General features: G+C 37.1%; 1 protein-coding gene across 1 annotated transcript; it reads left to right on the top strand.

The window, feature by feature from the left end:
* The first annotated feature begins 1,595 nt into the window (after window positions 1-1,595).
* Window positions 1,596-22,692, top strand: LOC5566916 (probable cytochrome P450 313a4). Its single transcript, XM_021846034.1, has 6 exons — window positions 1,596-2,012; window positions 20,602-20,854; window positions 20,915-21,041; window positions 21,587-21,784; window positions 21,934-22,360; window positions 22,421-22,692. The coding sequence occupies exons 1-6, from the start codon at window positions 1,661-1,663 to the stop codon at window positions 22,591-22,593; spliced, it is 1,530 nt and encodes a 509-aa protein (XP_021701726.1). The 5' UTR covers window positions 1,596-1,660; the 3' UTR covers window positions 22,594-22,692.
* Window positions 22,693-27,578: the final 4,886 nt, after the last annotated feature.

The following is a 27,578-nucleotide window of genomic DNA, read 5'->3' as shown; positions in this document are numbered from 1 at the left end:
TGTGAGAACGGCGTATGGAGGAGAAAAATCAACCATGAGCTTGCGCAACTCTACGTATCCAGTATCCAGAAGGTCACCTAAGCTGGAAGGGTACGATGGGCGTTATGAGAATGCCTGACGATAATCTTGCAAAAATGGTGCTCCCCTCGGATCCGATCGGTACAAGACGAAGAGGTGCGCAACGAGCTGGGTGGTTTGACCAAGTGGAGTAGCATTTTGGAAGCGTGGGGCGATCGGGAAACTGGAGGTCTGCAGCCATGGACTGAGTGTGTTGGTGTAACATTGTGGTGCATGTCATGCCTTGAAGGACGTAACAACTTGAATGTCTAGTTCAATTTATTAAATAATGCATCCACTAGATGTTAAAATACAGATGCAAGATGTTCGGCAATGTTTAAGCAAGGTCTTCAAAATGACCATTTACGTTTTGAAATACTTGTTTCAAATGGCAAAACAGCTCGATTTCTATAAAAAAAAGTCCGTTATATGGTAGTAGCTCATGATTAACTTTTGAAGATAACGATATCGAATGTAAATAAAAGTTTAAGTAGGTGTTGCATATTATACAGTCTACCGAAGCACACATGTTCATGTAGTTGGCAAAACTGCATGAAAAATTAAGTAAAAATCCAAAATTTAAATATCTTAAATTTATACCAAGATAAAACAAAATACAATGTTCTGCAAAATTACGTTTAAGAAACGTTTACTATTCTATTCGGGGTATATTCAGTATTAAATTAAGAGCGTAACTAAGGGTAGGATTTACTTACATGCTTTTTTGTAACATTTGTTCTCAAAATTTCAAATAATTTATTTACACATCAATTTTACTGATTCTAATCTAGAGCTTTATCTTTGTGAGCTACATCATTATGACATAAGGGGCCCAGATAGCCGTAGCGGTAAATGCGCAGCTATTCAGCAAGACCAAGCTGATGGTCGTGGGTTCGATTCCCGCTGGTCGAGGATCTTTTCGGGTTGGAAATTTTCTCGACTTCCCAGGGCATAGAGTATCTTCGTACTGCCACACGATATACACATGCAAAAATGGTTATTGGCATAGTAAGCTCTCAGTTAATAACTGTGGGAGTGCTCATAAGAACACTAAGCTGAGAAGCAGGCTCTGTCCCAGTGGGGACGTAATGCCAGAAAGAAGAAGAAGATTATTAAGAAATATCAGGTTAGGTTTTGATCTATTCACACCCCAATAAGCTTCACAGTCTTTGTTTGTCTGCAATTGTTTCATGATGTCCTTGAAAGCATGATAAATTGGAGTAATGGCAAACTTTCGCCTCTAAATGCATCCACGGGCGACCTTTTGCGATGTTATCTACCTCTGTGTGGGCCTTCCGTTGAATCTTATTTTTGCAACCGTTTCAATTCACACCCATCCAGTATCAATGTCATTGTCCGGTGATCTGAAAAATTTAATTAAGATAGGTAGCCGGAAAGTAAACTCACGGAAACACACACTCAAACGTTGCTCCGTGAAGTGTGGCGTCTTCAACCCTACAATTTCATTAACAACTTCTGATGGTTGCATAAGCTATATAGCTATCAACCCCTGGTGCTGTCGGCGCCCAAAAGATCTGCTAGTTGCGTTCAACACTTTATTCGGAAAGGTTTACAGTTCAGGATTATCATTTTATTAGTTGAAATGTTATTCCTGATCCTGACAGTGACCGTCTCCATTCTCGGAGCGATCCTCTACTGGAACTTCCGAGCTCGGTATCGCTTCTCGGATAAGTGGCCCACGTTGAAGCCCGTTTACCCGATTCTCGGAAATGGACCGGTTGTGATGGGGAAAAATGAAGTCGATCGGTTCGAAATCATTCGAGATGTGTGCTATTCGGCGGAACGGATTTTGAAGATATGGGCAGGACCGAAGCTGCTGCTGCTGACCAGCCATCCCGATTTGATCCAGCAGATCCTGACCAGTCCGGTGTGCCTGGAAAAGCCGTACCTGTATCACTTCGCAGGATTCGAGGAAGGACTTTTCACAGCTAAGTGTATGTGGTTGGTGAGAGAACACGTGATGGATTTAATGCAGTACATGTGTTTTATGAGTTCCATGAGGGATGCATTTTTTTTTCCAATGAATGCCATTATCTGAATTTGGAGTTTTAAATTTAACGAAGACTTTTGTGAGTGAAAATATGAATTATGAGTGGTGTGGTAATACTGGAAAAATTCAGGGCCGATTCCATTCCATTTGGATTTCAGTGTCATGAAGATGAAGAAGAATTATAACTTTTCTGATAGAGTTTGTACGATCGAATGAATAGATCTCATCCCGAGCAGTTGCGCCTGCGTGCAGGCGTTAATTATGTTAATGTGTTGTGAAAAAATTCGACTGTAGTTTCTTATTGAAATGAAAATGATAGTTTTATCTTATGTTGAAGAATTTCACACAAATGTTCATGGTCGTAGGCAATGAATAAAGTCCCAAGAAATCTGTGATGGTACAGCTGATAGTTCAACCTTTCAGGAGAGAATCTTTTAGACAGGGCTGCCCTACGTATGAACGACGGCCTCATACTACTAAGTTTAATAATTTATTTATTTTGCTGAACTTCAACTTAAATTTCAAATTTAAACAATAAGTGAATGTTTAAAATCCGCATACAGCACCGCATTTTTTTTAATTTTAATATTTGTTTAAACTTTTCTTCGGATCTTCTGAGGATCGTTATGTAAAAGTCCGCTGTTTTCTTAACTATTTCCAGTAAATCAATAACTATTGTAAGGACTTATAAGAATAAATTGCTTCTCGTGACCTTTTTCGTGACCTTCACAGACAAAATCGAATTTCTGAGTACTTTGGAAAGTTCAAGTAAGCTATTCTTGATTGTTTCGCGCGTTTAGCTGAGTGTGTGGTCTTTCGAATCCGTTGCATGCTCCTGTGGGGCAAGCTACGGAATCAAAATTTATCGTGTTCGGTACGCGTTGTTGATGGAATACCAATTGGTGAGCTCGTTTCAAGTTTATGATAACATATTTTTATCGTGGCAACGTTACGTGTATGTAATTTTCAAACAAACTATGTATGGTTCGTCACTATAAGTGCGACATAAACCTTTATACATGTCTCATATAATTTCTATATACACATACCGTCGATGGGGGTGACAATGGGTCTAGGGGGTGAGATTGGGTCAAAACGGAAATATATGTTTTGTGAAATATTTCAGCTAATAACGATGATATTACTAAAATTAATAATTCATATGTTAGGGAACATGTTATTATACATAATTCATAACAATATACATTTTTAGAAATAGTAGTTTTTGCTTACTACATCAATAAACTTGCATGTTGAAACTAGATAAAATTTACAACGTTAAATTTCTCCTGTGCAAAGTACCACGCATGTACTCTAGCCTCTATCGTTGTATTAGTAGAATGTTGAAAGTCTTTTCATTACACATCACAGGTATTTTCCGGAATCTGTTTGATTTTCCCACAAAAAAATCATTTTTTTCGGTACGATGTCTAAAACATTGAAAATGGGGGTGAGATTAGGTCAAGCAAGAACGATAGTAAATGAAATTCCAAGTCCACTTTTTTGACATTTCACGGTGCCGGGTGTTCTCTTTTTTCATTAGGATGGGTTTATTCTTTCAAAATACAGCATCTCTGAAACATCAAACAAGTCTACTTGAGTATTCCGTGCATTGAATAACAATACAACGCATTTTGACAACTTCTCAAACCAGCAACTGTGTTTCGCGCGCAGCAACATCGTAAGTTTTTATCAAAAGGGTGTTTTTTTTCTAAATTTGATTATTTATCAGTGTTTTCATATAATAGAAACATCTCACGGAAGTACAAATGAGTTGGATCGCTGAAATACTGGCATTATGACGTCAACTTCTGCCTGAAATTTATTGATCGTGGAATGTCGCACCGAAATTTAACTATTTGCGAAGGTTTAAAATAATCACTGTTTCAGTACACCTTTGGGGAAACTGAATGGGCTTTATAGCAATGGGGATGAGACTTTGAAGACAATTTGAGGGAAAAACCAAGAAAATTTATATAAACTTGACGATAAATTTAGGGTTTACATATTTTTTCTCATAGCTCTTCAATTTTCAGTATAATCTTTCTTTTAAGTGGGTTTATCATACTTGTGAAACATCTTAGATATCTTTTTGTCTTGTTTGCATCGTTTTTTGTCAATATTTTTCAGTTGTGAATGGTTTAGAAATCATATTCTCAAAAACAAGTTATTTCAATTACAGTGACCCAATGTCACCCCCTCTATGGGGTGAGATTGGGTCATTTTTCATTCACTTGTGGTGCCGCTGTGAATAAATATTTGTCTGTAAGTTTTTGAACAGTTGTTAATGTACCATCAAAGTACATACACACCAAATTTGAAGTTAATTGGAGTTAAATTGCGATAGTTAATCAAAAAATAAATCGCACATATCCTTTTTTGACCCATTGTCACCCCCAACGACGGTACCTTTCTTTTTTCGTCATTACTATAAATAGGGTAATCAATATATTTTGGACCCCCTGGGCCATTTTCCGACAAGTTTCCTTGTTTAAATCAAAAGCTCTACTCAATGCGCAAGCCATTTGAAAAGATAGGGCTGTTTCACACTTACATCAACCGTTTGTACATAGAAAATGTCTTTATATTGAGTTAATTTAAATTTATTTCATCGGTTAATACACAACAGTTACCGAAGATTTCACGCAGAAATTAAAACTGTCAGAAATTTTCAAATGTAAACAAAAAATATTTTCAAATTTCTGGACTAAGAAGCGAAAATTATTTCCGTTTCGCATTGTGAAGCAATTGATCTGACTATGCGCGGGCATATTTTCTTTGACTTAGTCTCCAATCAAATGAGAACATCAAAGGTCCAAAATATATACTTTGATGGTCCAAAATGTATTGGGATGTCCAAAATAGTAGAAAACAGAGCTTTATACATGAACTACACTACTTTCGACGTATTTTGGATAATATGTGACCGTGTGAGAATTTTTGTTTAACAGAGTAAACTTTTCTCTACATTTTGTCATGTTCATTCGCTTGGTTACGCTGTGTAAATAAATAATTAGTACAAAACCCCAAAATTACTTCTCTAGGGGATCCAAAACACGATCGTTACCCTAATCTTTGAATAGATCGATATTATGAATGCAATATCTACAAATATCTTTATACCACGAGACAAAAATATAAAACTTGTTTTAAGTAAAAAACGTATTCAAAAAATAAGTCGCACCCTAATGGATAAGGGGTTAACTCTTATCCATTAGGGTGCGACTTATTTTTTGAAAGTTCTCAAAGCAAAAAATTCGTTGGCTCTTCTAAATTCAAATCGTCAATCTCAAACTTCGATCCAAAAATTATAAGATTTAGTAGCGCAAGCGACTTGAAGGTGAACTTTCATGTTATGCATTGTAACCTTCTTTATGAGTTATGAAGTATTTGAAATATTTGTTATTTTTGAACCAATTTTGGAGTTTTAAGCACAATTCTCTTCAAAATTCAATTTATGAAAAGTTTTTATAATATCAAATTTGTCTTAAATCAAAACTAGTTATTTCCGAATTTTTACTTAAAAATCACTTTGTTTGACCATTACTTCATGAATACTAAACCGATTCCAAATCTTTTTACATGCTTGTGAAGCAAATTTAGTAGTAGAGCGGATCTGCGTATTGAGGATTCGGGGCAAATTCTTCAACTACAGCCTGATCAACGTATATGCACCGACTAACAACAAACCCGATGACGTGAAGGACGCGTTTTACGAATGTCTCGAGACCTATGGAGAATGCCCAAAACACGACGTGAAAATTGTCATCGGCGACGCTAATGCGCAGGTCGGAAAATAGGACTTCTTCCGCCCTATCATTGGTAAAGAGAGTCTTCACTCTGTTACCAACGACAACGGCCTACGTTTAGTGAACTTTGCTGCAACCAGGGGGATGGCCATCAGTAGCACTTACTTTGCACGCAAGGATATCCGCAAGCACACCTGGCAACACCCAAATGGCGAACTTTGCAATCAAATCGACCATGTTCTGGTAGACGGCCGACATTTTTCCGATGTCATCGATGTTAGAACTTTCAGGGGTCCTAATATCGACTCAGACCACTATCTCGTTGTAAGCAAAATTCGAGCGCGATTATCAACCGTTTCGAGTTCTAGAAATCGACAATCGTTGCGTTTCAATATCCAACGCCTGTCAGCAGCTGGTGTAGCAGCGGACTACCATCAAAAGCTCGACGAGCGGATTAGCAAAATCGACGAAAGCGTCAACCTCAGCGATCTGTGGGAGTCAGTCCACGGAGCGGTGAGCACAGTAGCGCGAGAAGTGGTAGGTACTGCTCAACGGAGACCAAAGAACGGTTGGTTCGACGAGGAGTGCCAGAGAATGACGAACGAGAAGAACTTGGCTAGAAGCCGGATGCTGGTGTCTGGTACCCGTCAGAGCAGAGAGCGGTACAAGGAAGGAACGGATCCATCGCAGAAAGAAAAAGGAGCATGAAGAGGCAGTAATTGCTCAGGCGCAAGAAGCTATGGAACAGAACAACATGCGACGGTTCTACGAGTCTGTAAATGGTGTGCGGAGAAAAACAGCGCCGTCTCCCGCCATGTGCAACGACTGTGATGGAAACTTGCTGACGGGTAAAACAATGGTGGCCGCCAGGTGGAAAGATTACTTCGAGTCATTGTTGAACGGAGATAATGGAAGTGGATCTGGTAGCAGAATTCAAATCGATGACGATGGACAGGCTGTGGAACCTCCAACGCTAGATGAGGTAAAAAAAGCTATAAATGGGCTGAAGAACAACAAGGCTGCTGGGAAGGACGAGCTCCCGGCCGAACTTCTCCAACACGGAAGTGAGCAGCTGCACGAACTCCTTCACCGTATCATATTGAGGATATGGGAGGAAGAACAAATGCCTACTAGTTGGTTGGAAGGTCTCATTTCCCCTCTGTACAAGAAAGGTCATCGACTGGAGTGCGCCAGTTACCGAGGGATAACACTCCTTAATTCGGCGTACAAACCATGTCTGGAATTCTGTTCAACAGATTGAGACCGTATGAGGAGCCCTTTGTCGGCGAATACCAAGCTGGTTTTCGAGAGAGCCGATTAACGACGGATCAAATGTTTACCCTGCGTCAAATCCTAGATAAATTCCGGGAGTACAACTTGCAGACTCATCATCTGTTTGTAGATTTCAAAGCAGCGTACGATTCAGTGAAGAGAAACGAGTTGTGGCAAATTATGTCCGAACATGGCTTTCCGGCGAAGCTGATTAGACTGATTCGTGCAACGCTTGATGGATCGAAATCAAGTGTACGGGTGGTGGACGAGATTTCGTCATCGTTCGAAACCTTAAATGGATTGAAACAGGGTGACGCTCTTTCTAACTTGCTGTTTAACATAGCGCTCGAAGGTGCTATCAGGAGAGCCGGTGTGCAGAGAAGCGGTACCATTATCACATGTTCTCATATGCTCCTTGGCTTTGCGGACGATATCGACATCATCGGGATTGACCGTCGGGCAGTGGAAGAGGCGTTCGTGCCTTTCAAGAGGGAGACAGCGAGGATTGGGCTCACGATCAACACCACAAAAACGAAGTACATGATAGCTGGTGGTCAACGTGGGTCCGGACGTGTTAGTGGTAGCGAAATGGTGCTAGGTGGTGAAAAGTTTGAAGTGGTGGAAGAATTTGTGTATCTTGGAACACCAGCTGAAGTTCCGTAGCCTGCAAACGAAAATAAAACTCGCGTTATACAATACACTGATCCTTCCGGTTGTCCTATATGGCTATGAATCATGGACATTGAAGGAAGTCGACCGGAGAGCTTTCGGGATGTTTGAACGTAAAGTGCTGCGAACAATACTCGGCGGTAAACTAGAAAACGGCATCTGGCGGCGTCGCATGAGTCACGAGTTGTACCAAGTGTATAAAGAGGTGGATATTGTCAAGCGCATAAAGCACGGCAGGCTGCGTTGGGCTGGTCACGTTGCCCGTATGCCGGAAGAACGACAAGCAAAGATAATATTCAACAGAGAACCCGGACGAGGCCGCCGACTTCGTGGCAGGCCGCGCACACGATGGCTTTTTGCGGTTGAGGAGGACTTAAGGGCACTTAACGTTCGGGGCGACTGGAAGCGATTGGCCCAGGACCGAGCCCAGTGGAGAAGACTCATCCATCCAGCCGAACTTCTAGTTGATTCTTTGTGCATTTTCACTGACTTCGGTCAATCACGGAATATCAACCATTGATGTGTGTAGTCAGTATAAGCTAAGCTAAGCTAAGGGTTCTCCGACATTACCCGGAATGCAATTTACCGAAAGACCATTACCCTGAAAACCATTTACCAGAATGAATCATTTACCGGAAAACCATTACCCGGAAGGACCATTTACCGGAAAATTATTTCTCTATTTCTCGCCTTTTTCATTAACGTCCTTTTAACCGTTTTACGGTACTTCAGGTCAGTATTTTGACTTGAAATACCCATTTCGGGTCATCTGATATTAACCCTACTTTATTTGGTTGGCGGTTCTTTCGAGTTCCACCGATCTCGGCATTTTTGCCAAAATGTGTTTAGTCGAAAATGACCAAATATATTCTTCTTATGATTGTTTACTATTCTTTCTAGTATATTATCCTGGATTTGAAATTCAAAGGAAAAGTAGATCTATTGAGGTTCAATATTTCGGAATCCAGAGATGGACGTCACAATGGCGTAAAGTGTCCCTACTCTCGATCACCAACGCACTCTTAGTTTCGTCTTGATTTTTCAGATTTCCTCAAACCTAAAGACTCCCCTAAATCAAGGCGTTTTTTACGGCGACAGCGACATGTGCTGCAGGCACAATTTTATGAGCGTGTCTAACCCACAGCGACGCAATTTCGCAGCGATTTTCGTCGTGTCGGTCTAAATGGTTTCATATAAGAGTGAAAGAATCACATCGTTTTTTTGTCGAATTCGTTTAAAAAATCGTGTTGGTTTGGGGGAGCTTTAAAGCTAGAATGAGAATAGACCATTTCCGTGAAAATTTTTTATTGGCTTATATGCTTTCTGTCAATTTACTGAACAAACTTTCCTAAGGAACCGATATGTTTTGGAGCCTTTAACTGTAAGAAAACAATGAAAAACTTGCGGCACGTTAGTGCACCCCTCGGTCCCCTACAATTTGTTTCACCTCGAAAAAATGCAGACCCCTTTTTACCTTATGGTTTTGCCACCACGTTGTGGTGAATTTACGATCAGCTGGCATGACCAGATGATTTTTGTTTATGTTTTCATTCATCATAATGGGCTCCGTTGCGATTTCGCTCCCTCCTTCCTTCACGGCTCCTGAAGTCTCCGTAATCACTGCGGAAACCACCTTCACCGCTTCGGCCGGTTATACCGCACCCGGCGAACACTACACGGTTCTGTAACGCAAGGACTGTAGTCGACAGATGCCTGATTTCTCTGCTTCGTACCGACGAGGATTGAAGGGATTGAATATGCCGGAAGATTCCCGCCTAGAGGCAGCAACAGCCGCTCGAAATTTCCTTGCGCGTCTGTTGCTGCCTTAAGGCGGAAATCTTCCGGATCAGCAGCCAACAGATAGATTAAGGCTATCTGTCGGCATGAATAGTAAAATATAGCCTCTGATAGAACTAGCGGTACCGTAACTGCTGGGTGGATGAGAGATTTGTTGTTAGGGGGTGGTTTTGAATTTTGAATCTGTGGAGGAAAATATATTTTCCTAAAGGAAGACTTGAATCGGGTAGGAGTTGTAACTGTGATTCAGAACGGGTTGCGCCAATTCCAACCTGGTTTAAAAACGTTTGTATGCGTAGTTTCCGTGGCGCTCCTGTTTGGGGCGCCCTGACCGGGATCACGGTCAGTTTGAGCGCGCACCTGATTTGACGTTTGCAAATGTAAACAAGCATCCCAATGCAGGGGTGGAATCGAAAAACTGTTGCAAAATCACCACGCTGATGCCGCATCTCGAATTATTTTTCAAAATGTGGTGAGTATCCATGTTTTCAAAAATTTGTAAGAAAATCGGGAGTGCATATAAACAAAATCTGAAAGCGTTAATATGCATTAAAAATGATTGTCTTTCGAAGAAAAATACAAAAACTGGGGGTTAGATCTGACGGAAATGGTCTATTGCACTGTACTGCACAGTTTTTTTTTTAAATTTTTTAATACAATATTTAAATTGAACTCTAAACTGTTTTAACTGAAGGGGATAAGAAAACTGTCACAAATCCAAACATTCTCAAATCCTGGGATATTCCACTTACTCCAACGAACTCTACCTTAATTGATAGGCGGTTTTTCGATTTATATTGACCTCGTTAATATTTGACATCAAATGTATATAACACAAAAAATTCTTTTCATTATATTTTTCCTTGCTTGTAATGTTTAGTTTTATAGCCTAAATTTGAAGACATAGTTTTTCGATCTATAGGGAGCCGGATCCTGTTCTTGACACTTTTGATTCACTTCGGCAGTGGGGTTTTTCGAAAGCTACTTAGTTCATATTTGGCCACAATGTGCGTCGTACTGTAGTGTCTCTTTTTGCAAAATTTCAGATAATTCTATCGAGAAAAACCTCCCTCCCATGCCAAAGTGAATCATGGAAGTGTCCAAGTAGCTCTGCACCACATCAGGCGATTCTTTTCTAATTAAATCGGATATAAATTACATGTGCAATTTAATTTTGGTATCGTAATGTTCGTTGCGGCAAAGTGAAGCTATTCAGAAAGATCAAGCTGAGGTTGGTAGTATTGAATAGCGCCGGTTCAAAATTATTTCTGGATGGCAAACTTGACGACGTTTCAGAGCTGGAAACTATGAACGAATGTAAAAGTGGTCGATTGACATAAGCACTCACAAACCGAGTTAAGAATGTTCATGGTTAGCGTGACATAATTTGTGATGAGCATCAATGAAGGAGAATAAATATTGTACACAAAACAAATGTACTGAAAAAGGTCGTCGAAAATGGAAAATTTGGCTTTCCGGGTAATGGAGCATTCCGGTAAATGGTACATTCCGGTAAATGTTTTTTCCGGGTAATGGTACATTCCGGTAAGTGGTATTCCGGTAAATTGCATTCCGGGTAATGGTATTCCGGGTAATGGTATAGAATCAAGCAAAGCTTAGCTATGTGTTAGCCCTACCAATCAACCGGCGTCAAAATCGAGAGCCTTTTACAATGATGACGATCCCATGCAGGCTTGATAATACTCCTCAACATCATTAGAGTTCGGTGACATACTCTAGAGCAGCGTGCTGCCTTTTCCCCTTTTAGCGAGGAAGTGAAAAAATGCTAAGCAGAGAGGCAACGAAAATTGAGCGAGTAAGATGCAGCACAAAACACACCAGAGTAAAGTTCCATAAATAAAATGCTCTCACAAGTCCTCGAGGACTGCCTTGTTCGGGCGGGACGCTCAAGAGTTCTTTTGAAGCGTGAGTAAAGGTGAGCATCGCAACAAGAGAGAGAATGAGAGTACCAGAAAAAAATGCTCGCATTTTTTTGCACTCTCACTCGGATTGCTTGAGGATCTGTGTTGAAATTTTCGAGTTCAAAATTTCTTTCAGAAAAACGGCAGAATCGCCTCCTCTTTGCATCGCAGAGGGGTTTCTATCTAGCCTGATCCCATGGCAGATTTCTGTCATAATAATGGAAATGTGTGATTTTTGTAAAATGAAGTGTTAAGGGATTCGAGTTTTGTAAATGAAACTATATTATTCCAAGAGCTTAATATTATCACTTTGACCAATAACGTCGATTTTAACTATTAAATTCCATAGGTTTAATCTAAAACTGATATTACTTTTATATCATTCAAGTTTGAATTCCTGCAAACGTAAACCGTTTCATTTTAACTGTTTAATCGTTCATACATATTTATTTTATTTGAAAGCAAGCTACTAGTGCATCGTACATATGTCTTGAAATCCTAGAAACTGTGCATTGCAGCCTTATGAAGAACCCATCATACGTAAGGATAATTTAAACAAGCTTTTAGTTTGAATAGGGAAGTGGTAGTTTGTCCTGTGAGAGAAAGCATAATATTTAACGGCTTATTTGCATACGCTACTCAGGATCAGTAGCATCTTCAATGTGTAAGTACTGGTGCCATCATTTCTTTAGCAAAAAATAACAGCGCCGGTTTCGTCCGAATGCAGGTCAATTTGAGGATACGAGGGAAATGTTGACGGGTTACTTGCTGTATGGAAGCCGAGGAGTCCTCTGCACTTCCAGAAGGAAACACTAGGTGTTTGGATATGGGAAAGGACTCGTTTTGTTAAACGATAAAGATATAATTTGAAATTAATTCGTTATCATATAGAGTAGATGTATTAATCTTCACCCCGTCCCTAGTTTTCGTCGGTAATTTATGTACCGAAATCACAACAGCTGAACAGTCGGTAATGCGTTCGGTAAACGAAAAAAGTACCGAATGGTCGGTAAACTGTGATTTGCCATGAAACGTCAAAAATTGCTGACCGCTTCGGTAAATTTTAGGTCCACCTACCGATCTATACGGTAATTAATTTTTTTTCCCGCTTCGTTCCCCAGATATTGAACCCACCAAAAACAAAACAAAAAACATTATCCATTTGATGCGATTCGTATTAAAATATTCGTTTATTCCTGTATTACATTTACACGATTTAGTATAATATTTCCACCAGCGCCGCACGTTTTGCCAGTCCTCTCATTCCGATTCCGAACTTCATGGCGCTCGATGAAAAAGGAGTGAATGATTGCTTCTTGAAAGAAAACATCGAACAAATTGTAGAAACATCTGTCTCCATTTGTCAATCACGGAACTAATGGGTACTTACCAACAGTTTGTGATGGAATATGATGAATTATTAGGGGAAATCAGGGTAAAACCGACACTGTGGGTAAGATCGACACCCTTTGAATTTTCATGTATTGAGCAGATTTTCATACAGTTTCCACCACGCTCTATCTTAACTTGTGAAATGTTGTGTTTCGAATGACATTACAACTTACGCTACCAATAAACTGCCAAAATAAACAACAAAATCATATTGGATAACATAGAAGCAACATCAGTTGCAATATTTGGCTGTTATTCTTTAACTCTTTCGCATGTGAAATTTTTTAAATGTCATTATTTGTTCTGCGTCTACATCGTCATTTACTATTATTACGTTGATACAACATGAAGGAGTAATTATTTTTTGGTTTTACGACAGCTGAAAACGCTATTGAAAAATAAATGTCCACTAGGGGTAAGATCGACACTTTCATTTGGGGTAAAATTGACACCTTTCTTTGCTTCATAATCTAATTTCAGGGAATCTTTCTAATCGGAGGACTATCTCTGTAGTTTATGTGAGTCTTTATTTTTGAATTCCAGTGAAGTTCGAGGACGGTGAACTTGTTAACATGTAAAATATGACACTATGTAACTTGTTACAAGCCATCAATAAGTATTAAAAAAAATATTTTTATGTTATCACGTTTCAACTTATTTGATGAAGCTTGAAGAAAAATTTCTCATGTAAAATTGAAGAATTAACAGCATTTGAAATATTTTCACATAAATTAATCTTATTATTTATTTACAAACCATGAGGTTCGACAGTTTTTATTATCTAAAAATAATTACACTTTTCTGTTTTGTAAAAATAAAACAGTATTTATTTTCACAACCAATTATTCGCTACAACTTTATCTACGTAAACAATACATGAACACAAATTAATAATATCCATGTATATTCGCCCCAACTTTATAATCTTAGCATGGAACATTTGAAATTTTCACATTTATTTAGTGGATCTTTGGCCTCTCCTCAATAATTTACGTAATATGTGTATGATCCTTCAGAGGAAGGGGTCATAAATGTCGAAAGTCATGTTTAAAGCATTCTTTCGAATATGAAATGTGATGGTGATGTTTACAACGTATAAATTTTACTCAAAGTGCATGTGTCGGTTTTACCCCAACAGGGTGTCGATCTTACCCGCACTCTTAATTGTCTCACCCAAAAATGATGCAATATCAATTTGATTTAAATCACTTTATAACCTTAATATATCATCCAGCGATTGCAAGGATTGATAGATTTATAACCAATATGTGATTCTACAACAATTTTGGGTTCGTTTAACAAGCTAAAGTACATAAATTTTATCAATAAGCTTAGGGTGTCGGTTTTACCCCGAATTCCCCTACGCTAATTTCGCAACCCATCGCCTTCGTTGCGCCTTTCTGGAGAATTGCGTTGCACTACATATTTGACTTTTTCTGTCGGAGGCCGGAGTTGACAGTTCAAATTTACTGATGGTTCAGTAATACTTTTCCGAACTCGGTATTGGATCCGTTTTACAGATATTTTCGGTGAATGAAATTACCGTACTCGTACGAAATCACCGATATACTGTAAATTGATTTACAAATTTCGGTAATCTAGCAGGTAATTACCGAGACAACTGGTATATTTGAAATTACGGGTTTGTTTCGGTAAATAGGCTTTACCGAACTCTGAAAGTCTATTTGAGTGTGTAAGTGTTTACTATGGAATGATGATGGATTATTGAACACCTGATCGACCTGCATTATGGTGGCAGCTCATTAGGCCGACCTACGCTAGGCTGAATAGGTTATTGAACCGAAGTTTTTTTTTTGACCGAATATGTTATTAGGCCGAAACTGTCAAAATTTAACAGGAACCAAATGATTTTTTCCTTCTATTATTATAGACTATTTTTTGGAATACCGTGAAATGGGGTATCTTTGATAATTCTGGTAACTTTGATAGTGCTGGACTCACTACAGTGGGTCAAAATAACAGTGCTTTTTGCAGTAAAATCGAGAACCCTTTATATTCAAATATTAAAAATTATTGACATGTTAAGGTGAAGATGAATCTTAAACTTAATCGATTGGTCACTAGCTGGTGGTGACCAATCGATTAAGTTTTCAGCTTAAACGGAAGTTTGGTTCTCCAGATCCGTGCTCTTGAAAATTAGAACTTTGGCTTCGATTCATCTTCACCTTAACAAAGTTTGGTTAGCAAAAGTTTGGTGCCCATATCGATATGATTTCGAAAACTTTCGAAATTGACCACATCCCCTGGAACACCTCGAACCTACTATATGGTGGCCATAGCATCCAGTGGTTCTGGAAATGCTTTCGAAAGCATTACTTTCAAAAATCCTAAAATTTGTCAATCATATTGATATGGTACCGCATTGATCATCCTTGAAAACAACGTTCAGTAATATTGAAAATATGATTACTTACTGAAATCATGGTCCTTGAAGCCGAATATGAAGTCCAAACTCTTTCAAGTCATTTACGTTATTTAAAAATAAAAAAACACATTGCATTGTGAAATACGTCTAAATGTAGGCAATTTCCTATGGAATTTCTGCATTCTTTATAGTAATTTGTGAATTATGCTTAACTGAACAAATTTATGAAAGTTTGGACAACGGAATCGTGTTGAGCGATGTCATGTTTAGTAATAACTGCATTTCTTCTACTCACATTGTTTTCAGAACTCATGTGAGACATGATTCTTTGAGCATGTCATCCATGATCATGAAAATCATTGTTTCCAAAAGTTGAAAAATTTACGCTTGAACACAACTTATTTTTTGCAAAAAACCTTAATGTTTATAAGCTCTTGAATAGAAGGAAAGAAATCAACAATTCATGCATTGAAAATATTTCATTGATAAATGGTGAATTGAACTTTTTACGAGGAGGGTCATTGCGATCAATGTTACCCCGGATCACGGTATTTCGAATAAAATTGAATGAACCATGTCTTTTTTTTTAAGTTCATAGGACATAACATACACCAAGTCGTTTAACGTTGCATTGACATTTCTGACTTGGGTTACAAAAATGGTACCAATCTGTAAGAAAAACATCACCAGGAGATTTATGACCGAATTCAAGTTCTACTAAAATTAGGCAATCGAGGACAAGCGACGAACTTAATGAAACTTCATCGAATATTGATCGATTTGTTTATCTTAAGAGATGTTTAGCCCTGGGCTAGTTCATCTCGGGACCAACGGCTTTACTTCTCTTCCGAAGGAAGCCGTCACTGAAACTTTTAGTGATTATTTGGGGGATGGGATTCGATCCCATGTCCTCGGCGTGAGAGAAGTGTGTCTAACCAATACACCAGATCGTAGAACAGATTGTATGTAAACGTTTAGAAAATGTTAAAATGTCATCCTTTTTCAATAATCTTATGAAAAGCCTCAAATGTTCTTGATTCCAACGATATTAGCTCTGATATGAAGTGCCATATTAATACTTTTTACTTATACATTTGTTTTGCTTAACTGATTAACGAAACTTTTGTATTTTATGGATTCCCTCTGCTGAAGTTAACCGCACTATCAAAGTAACCCGCATAATCAAAGATACCCCATTTTCCAAGTATGTTTAACCCCTCTACCGTCAGCTTAATATTTTACCGCAAAAAATATATTCAAATCTCGATATTTTTTTTTGTTACTCGATATTTTTGCTCTATTATTTGACAAGTTCTTAAAAAACTCTTTTTGTTTTAGAATCTGTGTCAATATTGTTCATTGGTCAACTGGATCCTGAGATATTCCAAAATACCTTGGGGGACCGATGCGTAGCCAAATTTCCAAATTTAGTAGATTGCGAGATTTTTCATTCTATTTTCAATTTTTGATATTGAAACTAATGTTATTTCATAAAAAAATCGATTACATAAACTGATATAGATCAATGGAGTACAGATTTTGTCAAAACTAATTTGACAAATAAATAAACGAAAAACCGAATTTAGTACTTTACTATACGACTTCGAGTCTAGTACACGACACTGAAGACGGCCTTACAGTTGATGTCGAAATACGCGTATCTGTCAAAAGATTCAAACTCTATCGGAATTAAATGGTATAGTACTAAATTCAGTTTTTCTTTTATTTATAGGTATTCCACTAGACAGCTCAAAGACTAATTATAATTTGACAATACTTGAATTCCAAAGGATAAAATAACAAAAGATTACGGTATCTTGAGAGCGTTTTTTTAATTCATGTCATACATGTTTACTAGGGAACCTGTGCAAAAACTTCGTTTAAATTTGATTTTTTTAAGAGCTACATCTGCAGGGCTGGTCACTCAGCAAAATAATGAGTGTGAGTCTCGACACTTTGACATTCAAATCACACTATAGTTGTCTTTATAAAAACTATTTGAAAAACTCACCCAACCTGAAATTTCATTATCATCAGATCACGAAAATAGTGACTTCATTGATCATTTTTCTGAAAAAAAAACTGACTTGTTGGAAATAGTGACTTTTCGGTGATCAGGTCGAAAAAAACGACCACGTCACTAAAAAATGACTTGTTATCCTTGCGTCCGCTTTTACTTCCAATGAATGTATACAGTTTTCGATGAAATTTTAAATATACAAACCAAAAACTTTGATAGGGTTTCGTTCTACATCGTCGTAAGCACTACTATTCGTCGTATCAAACTTTAAATGTTCCACTACGGCGGATATTCCAACTTACCTGCAACATAGATTCATTTTCCAAGTGCAATTTTGTGAAAGCTGTTATGGTTTGTACACTTGTACACCAAAAATGCAATAAAACTACTGTATTTCGGTAGTTCAATTATCCACTTTGCACTTTTTCACCGAAATCGCATGGACGAACACGAATTTGAGAGAAATGATTAACGATCGACTGAGCCACACCACTTTCCAACACAAGTTTCTTCCCGCCCCCGTGGGTGACTTACTCCGCCAGGCACTTATTTTCACTATGGAAAACCTTCGTACTTCTTCATTGAAGGATTTCATTCCAATCACACGCCGTAAAACTTCAATAAATCACCAAATTTTACGAAATTTCCTCAACCGCCGCGTTTAATTGAGAATGTAAACAAAGTTCAATCCGTCGTACTGAGAAAAAAAAGCTTGTGCGCATCAATGTGTGCGCGACGCTCGATGTAAAAATACGGTTCCTTTGATTGTGTTGTTGTCGCTGTACTGTGAGCAAATGCCATAATTGTACGGTCAAAAGGAATTGTGTTCATATGTTTGGGATGAATTTTGATGACGAACAATTAATTTCAAAGCAAATTAGTATATTCCACCATGCTGAAGGAATGGAGAGAGATGCCCGTAGATCTATATATTCTAGTAAAACATTTTATTATAGCGTTGCACAGTGGTCCAGGAATCAGTTTTACGCGGAAAGATGCATTTTGAGCTTTAGAATGAAACATTAGACAAAAACGGTCTTCTACAAAGGTGTTTGTATTAGTTAAGCCCATTGTTTGGTATTATTGAAAATTAGGGTGGACCACATTTTCATATAAATTCTGTAACTAACTTTCTTATTTGTATAAATTATGTTATACATGCTTCAGCAAAGTTATAGACCATTCAATTTCAAGCAACTTTGCCAGAAAAAGTTTTTTTGTATCTCTTAAATTGACCGATTTAGAGCTTTTTTCCTGTAGTGACATAGGGTGGTCCGAACAAAACTGGTTTTCTGGCTCTAGAGTTTTCAATTCAAATTTCTCATCAGAGTAGTCTATGAAACACTTTTAGAGCATTAAAAAATGCGTTATTTGGTGAGTGAAGAAACTCGCTATCTCTTTCCGTTTAGGAGTTATTGTTGTTTTTCTCTCAAAAACATGCCTACTTTGATTGTGAATATCTCTGATTGGGGCAAACATAAAATATATCTTTTGATGGCATTCGAAAGACAAAATGAAATTGTATATTATATCAAAAAATTACAGATGTGTTATTTTTGTAACTCTAATAAAAGGTCTTGAAAAACAAAGGATTTTAAGCAGAAAAACTTTTATAACTTTTGAACTAAAATAGATATCATCAATATTTTTGCATGAAAATTTGCGTTTGTTAAGTTCTTAAAGTCGTTTATAGACCGCTTTGACGAGAAATCTGAAATAAGAAAGATAGAGCTCATGAACTATTTTGAAGGTTTTCATAACATGTATTTCTTTATTATTTTGCATTTTGAGCATGGAAATGAAATTTTAGACAAAAATGATCTTCTAAAAAAATGTTTCTAAAAATGTAAGCTTTCATACTGTGTCATTTGAAACTAGGGTGGTCCAAAATATCACACATATCATATAATCAACTTTTTTATTTGCAAAAATACTGGTATATGCTCTTTGGAAAAACGGTAGTACTTGAAATTTTGATCAACTTTGCCAAAAAAAGTTTTTCTGTAGCTCAAAATTTGACCAATCTAGAGCATTTTTCCTAATCATCGCAGGGTGATCCAACAAAAATAAGTTTTTCAACTCTAGTTTTTTTAATATTATTTTCTCGTCAAAGTCGTCTATGAACGACTTTTAGAACTTAATAAAACGCAAATTTTCATGTAAAAAGATTGTTGATATCTATTTTAGTTCAAAAGTTATTATAGTTTTTGTGATGAAAAATATTTGACTTTAAAGACGTTTTATTAGAGTTACAAAAATAATACAGCTGTAATTTTTTGATATAATATACAAATTGATTTTGTCTTTTGAACGCCGTCAAAAGATATTTTTTATGTTTGCCCCAATCAGAGATATTCACAATCAAAGTAGGCATGTTTTTGAGAGAAAAACAACAATAACTCCTAAACGGAAAGAGATAGCGAGTTTCTTCACTCACCAAATAACGCATTTTTTAAAGCTCTAAAAGTGTTTCATAGACTACTTTGATGAGAAAATTGAATTGAAAACTCTAGAGCCAGAAAACCAGTTTTTTCGGACCACCCTATGTCACCGTAGGAAAAAAAAATTAAATCGGTCAATTTAAGAGATACAAAAAAACTTTTTTTGGCAAAGTTGCTTGAAATTGAATGGTCTATAACTTTGCTGAAGCATGTATAATATAATTTCTACAAATAAGAAAGTTATTACAGAATTTCTATAAAAATGTGGTCCACCCTAATTTTCAATTAAACCAAACAAAGGGCTCAACTAATACAAACAACTTTGCAGAAGACCGTTTTTGTCTAATGTTTCATTCTAAAGCTAAAAATGCATCTTTCCGCGTAAAACTGATTCCTGGACCATAGTGCGTTGATATGTTGTATTTTAACCACTCAATACATCACAGTGAGTCGTAAGTTGTGAGACGAATCTGGAAACTGATTGTGACGGAGTTGAAAACGATACGACGGATTGAGAATACGGTAAGATGCATTTTCTTTGCATTATTTCCAAAAAGAGATCAAGATTTATCAAAATGTTATTGTACAATGCTGAAGCCGTTTTGAGAAAGAATTGTTTGGCATCGGTTTGTATCAGCATCTTTCACTGCAATACTGGGAAAATTACAGTTCTCACTGATCAATGCTTAATACGATGGATGCTAGCACATCACCCTAGCAATTATATTTAAATTCAAGTATCCTTGCAAATGAAAGAAAGTTTGTTATGTTTAAAAATGAATGAAATGGTTAAACTTTATTTCAAATCAACATTCTTAAATTAAGACTTTATTGATGATCATTAGATCTTAACTAGTGTAACTATTCATTTATCCATCTTCATAGATCACGTCTGGAAACCGGCCCGGAAGCGCCTCAATCCGGCCTTCAATCTACGGATCATCCACGGATTTGTACCGATCATGGCGAGATGTGCCCAGAAGATGGCTGCACGACTGAACAAGTATCCCGACGGAGCCACGGTTGACATCATCAAGTACACGAACATGTGCACATTGGAGATGATATGCGGAACGACGATGGGCAGCGATGTCCTGAACCGGGACGGGAAAGAAGAGTTCAAGCGAGGGTTGGACGGGTAAGAACCCTAAAGGGTAAATCATAACTGCCATCCGATTGTATGATAACTCTGTTTCAGGGCATTCAATGGAGCGGCGTGGAGAATGATGAACGTCCACTTGTATCCCGATATCATCTACAAGATGACCCGGTATCACAAGGAATTGACGGAAGCTCGCAAAATCGTTTGCGACTTCTTCACAAAGGTACGTCATTGGGGTAGTTTAAATTAAAAAAAAATGTTTAAAACACAATCTCCCACATTTTCCTTACACTCTCAATGATGAAAATTGTTTTTTTTTTTCAAAGTTCAGCTAGTTCGGTGGCGAAGTGGTCCAAAGTTGATGTAGGTTTATATTGAAATTACTATGGAGAAATTTAGAAAAAATATTCCACACTTTTAGGAGAGTTAAATCTTTTCCTAACTTTTCCCTTCAAACTACAAAGAAGAAGGTTGCTAAACAGAATAAAACAATCCGACAGATGAGAGAAGAGATATCCATTAGGATGCGGCAATATGTATTCATGAAATTATGGTCAAATAAAAATGATTTTTCTAGTAAAAAGAGGTGATTTGAACTCAGAAAGGCACACCATTTTTTGGTTTTGAGAACTAATACTACTCACTTTCGTAATGCGCCAAATACGTTTTACGTAGCAGTGATATATAAGGGTGGTGCTATTTTTGTTTCACTGAATGTAGACCGACTTTTAACAAATTTTCTTTATTTTTCTCATTTACGTCATGTAGCTTATAGTAGAAAAGAAACAAATTCTACAGCAGAAACGCCTCAACAATGACGAAAAGAATAACAACGACGAGGAGGAAAATGAAGCTGATAATCATAAACCGAAAATCTTGGTCGATCTTCTGTTGAGCAATTCCTCCGATGGAAAGCCATTTACAGAATCGCAGATCACCGATAACGTTTATGCCGTCATCACAGGGGTATGAATCGATTCCATTGGCCATCCGCATTGTATAATCTAATCAATATATTTACTATCTATCTAAATATCTTCTTTTTTACGTATCTATTATATTTTCTAATTAATCTATGTTTTATAATTCTTTCTAATGTATTATTTCTTCAAAAGGCCGTCGACACTACCGCTTTGATCACCGCCCACGCGTGCCTGTTCATGTCGTTCTACCCGGAAATCCAGGAACGTGTGTTCGCCGAAATCAATCAGTACTTCCCGGTCGGAAGCGACGACCAAGAAGTTACCCATGAACAGTTCCGGCAATTGACCTATACCGAAATGTTCCTCAACGAAGTGCAACGCCACTGGACGCCTGTACCGTTGATTGCGCGGGAAAATATGGCCGAGTTCGAAATCGATGGGGTCAAGGTTCCCCCGGGGCATGTGTTTGGATTGAGCTTGCACGCTCTGCACATGAGGAAGGACGTGTGGGGACCGGATGCCGATCGATTCGATCCGGAAAATTTCAGCGAAGAACGGGCCAAGAACCGGCATCCGTTCGCGTTTCTTCCATTCAGTGGTGGTACTCGGATTTGTCTAGGTAAATCGTTGGAAGTGATACCTTCAAAGAACGAATACTAACGATTCCTTTTTTCAACAGGCTGGCGCTACGCCTCATTCAGCATGAAAGCGGTGATGGTTCATCTGGTGAAGAATTTTAAATTCAGCTCGAAAATCAAGCCAGAAGATATTCGATTCAAACACGATCTGACGATGAAGCTGCCGTTCGAGCACTTGGTTCAAATTACCAAGAGAAACCCAGTAGCAAATTAGAATTGTATGATTGTTTATTTGTAATTCGAACAACTTTTTAGAATTTCAATTGTTGTTAACAAGTATGAGATTAAGAATAAATAAGCTAAAACAATAAAACATGATATCCTTAGCCAAATTTTTGAAGCCGTGTTAAGATTTAGATATCGTCGTTTATAATATCGGAGCTGAATTTAACATGACATTATCATGTTCGAATACCTCTTGCTCTAACAATGGCTTGTTGAGGTGGGCCCAGATAGCCGTAGCGGTAAACGCGCAGCTATTCAGCAAGACCAAGCTGAGGGTCGTGGGTTCGAATCCCACCGGTCGAGGATCTTTTCGGGTTGGAAATTTTCTCGACTTCCCAGGGCATAGAGTATCTTCGTATCTGCCACACGATATACGCATGCAAAAATGGTCATTGGCATAGTAAGCTCTCAGTTAATAACTGTGGAAGTGCTCATAAGAACACTAAGGTGAGAAGCAGGCTCTGTCAAAGTGGGGACGTAACGCCAGAAAGAAGAAGAAGAAGGTGAGTATTGTCAACATAAAATTTGTTCGATAAGAATAATTAATTTAATAACCAAGCGGATTGGATTACCGAACAGCTCAATATAAGCGTTAATTTAGGAAATTGTTACTATCAGCTCTGAGATAGTTGAAATTTTAACAAGAAATACATTATATGTTGAGAAACAATTGTTTTTCTCTAAGAGCATGCAGAGGTCTCTGCAACTCTCGTCCACGCTTTCAGAGAATGTCAGATCGTTAAACAATTTTTATGTACGCAGATTTTGCGTAACAATCAGGCGAGTATTCTGCTGGGTGTAACTAGGTATCTGGTCAATTATTCTTGTAAATTATCGGATGCGTCAATTTCGTCTAAGAGGCAGATTTCTATCAAATATGTGTCTATGGTAACTGATGAGAAGGAGGCAACCCTCATATAATGGTCTTGGGCTGGGCGGGAGACACCGATACTACACACTAAATATGCAATAAACTTCAAGATAATTCTAGCTCGCCAACGACAATCAAGGCTGGCTCAAGGGTGGAGGGCGGCTGTCAAATGGGAGTAAAATTGAAAAGCCACCAACCTAAGTCCAGAACCAGTTTTAAGGCTTAATGCGGAATAGTAAAAAATATTATTCTCAGGATTACAGGTAATAAATGCGTCTGAAGAATATTGTTTGCTAGCAATTATTTGCTAGTAGCACGTAACTACAGTGCGCTGTTGGAAACTTAATCAGAAAATTCTGCTGAGTTACCAAAATGGATGTTTTCGACAAAATTGATTACGCCTTTACCATTGTTTGGTCGTAATTTTGTATAGTTTACAGTTTAGAACCAGCTACACGTTGGGGTAGCGATAAAGAGCCGCCAGTACCACCCTTGGGCTGGCTTGGTTAAAATCACCAGTTTCGTTTTGATGTGTGCCTTCGGTCTATCCGGACCACATTTCTCTATGCGTTTAATTTCACTTATTATAGAAAAAGGACGGATTTCACGCCAACTCGAAACGCGATTGGCAGCACCCCTTCAGAATTCAATGAAACTTTCTGGGTGTGAAGACTATGCGAAACTAAGATACTTTACATACTTCGTTTTTTCAAAATCGATCTAGACTAACATTTGGAAAGGGTCAAAATTTTTTTTACTTTTTTTATAAACCCGTATAACTCGAAAACGGTAAGACCTACAAAAAAGTGTTGTATGGGGGGCTGTCGTGAAATTTCCTGACGTTTTAGAAAAAAATGTTGAAAAAATAAAAACACATTTTCTACACTGAAAAAAAAGTATGATTCAAAACTTAAAAGTCGATTTAAAAAAAAAACGGCCATTTCAGATTTTGATCATCCTTAAGCAAAAAGTTTCGTAATTAAATTTACTAAAAGTCGTCCATACATTGCAAATTGGGCATATCTAAGGGAAAAAAGTTTTTCTAACAACGAATTTTTCAAGTCCAAAACTGATTTTTTTTTTCAAAGATTTTGTTCTAAACCGTCAAATATGATCGTGTTTTCAAGTGATAAATGAGTTTGAATCAGAAATAAATTGTATTTTTTATTGAGAATAGTTAAAAAACGGAATTATGCAGTGATTATGTTTTTTAAATGAAGGCAATCTATGGATTTCGCCTCTGCCTATGAGAAAATCAACTCCGTCTAACAACCCGACGGATTTTTATGGTTCGAAAGATTGCAAACATTGAAAAGGAACAACCTGATCCATACCCCATTAAATTTTCTTCTAGAAAATACTACTAAACGTACCTGTGTTACAAGCCAGATGAATAATAAATAATGTTTGTATTGTTATCTACCTAAAATGTCCGTTAACGACCTGAGTTACTCAACAATCACCGCGTGAGTGTATAGAAAGATAGGTATTTAACTTATAATTGTCGTTCTACCTATGCATATAACTATTTAAGCTTGATGTCAATAAAACTCTTTTCATTTTATCTAAGTCATTTGTGAATAGAAGTTAAAGATGGATCAACAAGATTTATCGCGCATTAACATTTCGAGATGTTGCGCCGGTATAAACAATCCTAAGTGCAGGCGTAGCCAGTTGCGAAACTTGTCACCCACCAACAATGATCGAACACATACGTGCTATGGGATATAGGGTAGAAGCGCCGGTTTTGGCCATACGCCTGTTGTAGCCATAGTGGATTATACACCGTTTTACATAAGCAATCAGCATGAAACCTTTTGTGTTCAGTAGATCACATTCATATGATAGAGCTACATTCATTTACTCGACGAAATTGATTCAAAACATAAGAAAAACAATTCATTTTCATTATAATTATAACTCCCATACACCTAATTTGGCCAGGGCACTCCTAATTTGGCCACTCTCATGAGAAATCAATGCAATTGGCCAATTTGGGAACCGAAGTTAAATCTCTGGCCGAAACTGGTTCCGTTGGCCTATATTGACCAACAGGATTTTCAAAACTAAAAAATGGTTTTAGCTCAGTTTTGATATTTTACACACATAATATGGAATGAAAGCTTGCATTTGACATATTTCTAGTATAAATATAGCTTCCCATTTAATTTTTATTGACATTTTCTCTTAGGCTTAGTTAGTAAGAACGACTGATTGTTTTTTTCGAGAATGTGAAAAGTGTAATTCCAAAGAAAATATTACAGGAGAACTAATCTCGCTTTTAGAGGAAAGCGACAAAGAAGATGTAGTTTTTCAGCAATGGCTCACCACCGATCGCTGTAATTTAGAAACTATAATAAAGCCTGTTGAAGAATTTGTTACGTATTTCGTGGAGAAAGTTGATAAGCTAATAACTCATGATTTTATTTGCAAAGAACAGTCTTCTTTTCTACGAAACAAAAAAAAAACTCCTTAAAACAAGTTGAAATACTGGTAATTAGCGACTTTTATGAAAATTATAGTTTTATCATACATAACGCTGCTTAAGGATATCACTGGAATAATTCCCAAGCAACGATACACCCATTCGAGATTTACCATAAAAAAGATAATAAATTGGAAAACGTTAGTTTTATTATAATATCAGAAGTGTTGATGCATGATACAGTAGCAGTTCAGCTATTTATTTCAAAATTGATAAATTTTGTTTAACAAAAAATAAATTTCTCAAAAGTTATTTTTATGTCAGATGGAGCTGCAGCTCATTATAAAAATAAAAAAAAAAATTGCCAGCTTATGTAATTTCAAGAAAATATATGGATTGGAAGCAGAATGGCACTTTTTTGCCACATCCCACGGCAAAGGCCCCTGTGACGCTATTGGTGGCACTCTCAAGCGAATGGCAAAAAGAGCAAGTCTTGCAAAAGACTATGGAAACACAATCGCAACTCCGCGAGAACTATTCGACTGGGCAGTGAAACAAACTGATACATGTATCACCAAATTAAATGTCTGTTATATATCTAATGAACAGTATGTTAAAATGTCAGAGGAATTGATGGAATTGTTTGATGAGGTTAAAACTGTCCCTGGTACCCAAAAATATCATTGTTTTATGCCTATTAGTGATACACAAATTGCAGCCAAACGGTATACCAATTCAGAGGATGAACCAAAAATATTCAATTTATTCAGTAAAGCCCAAAAATAATGTAAATATTCATGTGCAGATACTACGTTTCAGGATATATAGCAATAATAAAAATAATGATGCATGATAAAAAAAACACGACTTTTTTTATAAGCATAATATTGACCCTTTCCAGACACCTGTTAGGATTGGCTTTGACCAAATAAGAAATAAAATATTATTGTGATATCTTTCCAACCATTGCAAACCCATCAGATTGTTAGACGGAGTTCATTTTCTCATAAGCGGTTTGGTGCGAGATCAATTGTATTTAATTAAAAAAAAAACTCTGTATAATTCCGTTTTATTTCTTTTAACTACTCCCAATAAAACAAATATAATCTATTTTGTGATTAAAACTCATTTATCACTTCAAAATATGAGCATACTAAACTATTTAAAGCGAAATAAAAATAAATAAAAAAAAAATTTGGGTTCAAAAAATTTGTTGTTAGAAAAACTTTTTTCCCTAAAATATGCCCAATTTGCAATGTATGGACGACTTTTAGTAAATTTAATTACGAAACTTTTTGCCTAAGGATGATCAAAATCTGAAATGGCCGTTTTTTTTTTAAATCGACCTTAAAGTTTTGAATCATTGTTTTTTCGGTGTAGAAATTTTTTTTTTATTTTTTCAATATTTTTTTCTAAAACTTCAGGAAATTTCACGACAGTCCCCCATACAATACTTTTTTGTAGGTCTTACCGTTTTCGAGTTATACGGGTTTATAAAAAAAAAGTAAAAAAAAAAACTTTGACCCTTTTCAAATGTTAGTCTATATCGATTTAAAAAAAAAAAACAAAATATGCAAAGTATCTTAGTTTCACATACTTTTGACATCCAGAAAGTTTCATTGAATTCTGAAGGGGTGCTGCCAATCGCGTGTCGAGTTGGCGTGAAATCCGTCAAAGA

The sequence above is a fragment of the Aedes aegypti genome, chromosome 2 (genome assembly GCF_002204515.2).
Source record: "Aedes aegypti strain LVP_AGWG chromosome 2, AaegL5.0 Primary Assembly, whole genome shotgun sequence".
Classification (NCBI taxonomy): Eukaryota; Metazoa; Arthropoda; class Insecta; order Diptera; family Culicidae; genus Aedes; species Aedes aegypti.
Note: the sequence above shows the minus strand (reverse complement) of the source record. Positions and strands in the feature narration are given on the sequence as shown.

Excerpts from the sequence above, each read along its gene's own strand:
- LOC5566916 (XM_021846034.1), top strand. The coding sequence starts at position 1,661 with ATGTTATTCCTGATCCTGACAGTGACCGTCTCCATTCTCGGAGCGATC. Across the intron at positions 21,042-21,586 it reads TTTGCGACTTCTTCACAAAG|CTTATAGTAGAAAAGAAACA; the intron begins GTACGTCATTGG and ends TACGTCATGTAG. Across the intron at positions 22,361-22,420 it reads TGGTACTCGGATTTGTCTAG|GCTGGCGCTACGCCTCATTC; the intron begins GTAAATCGTTGG and ends TTTTTTCAACAG.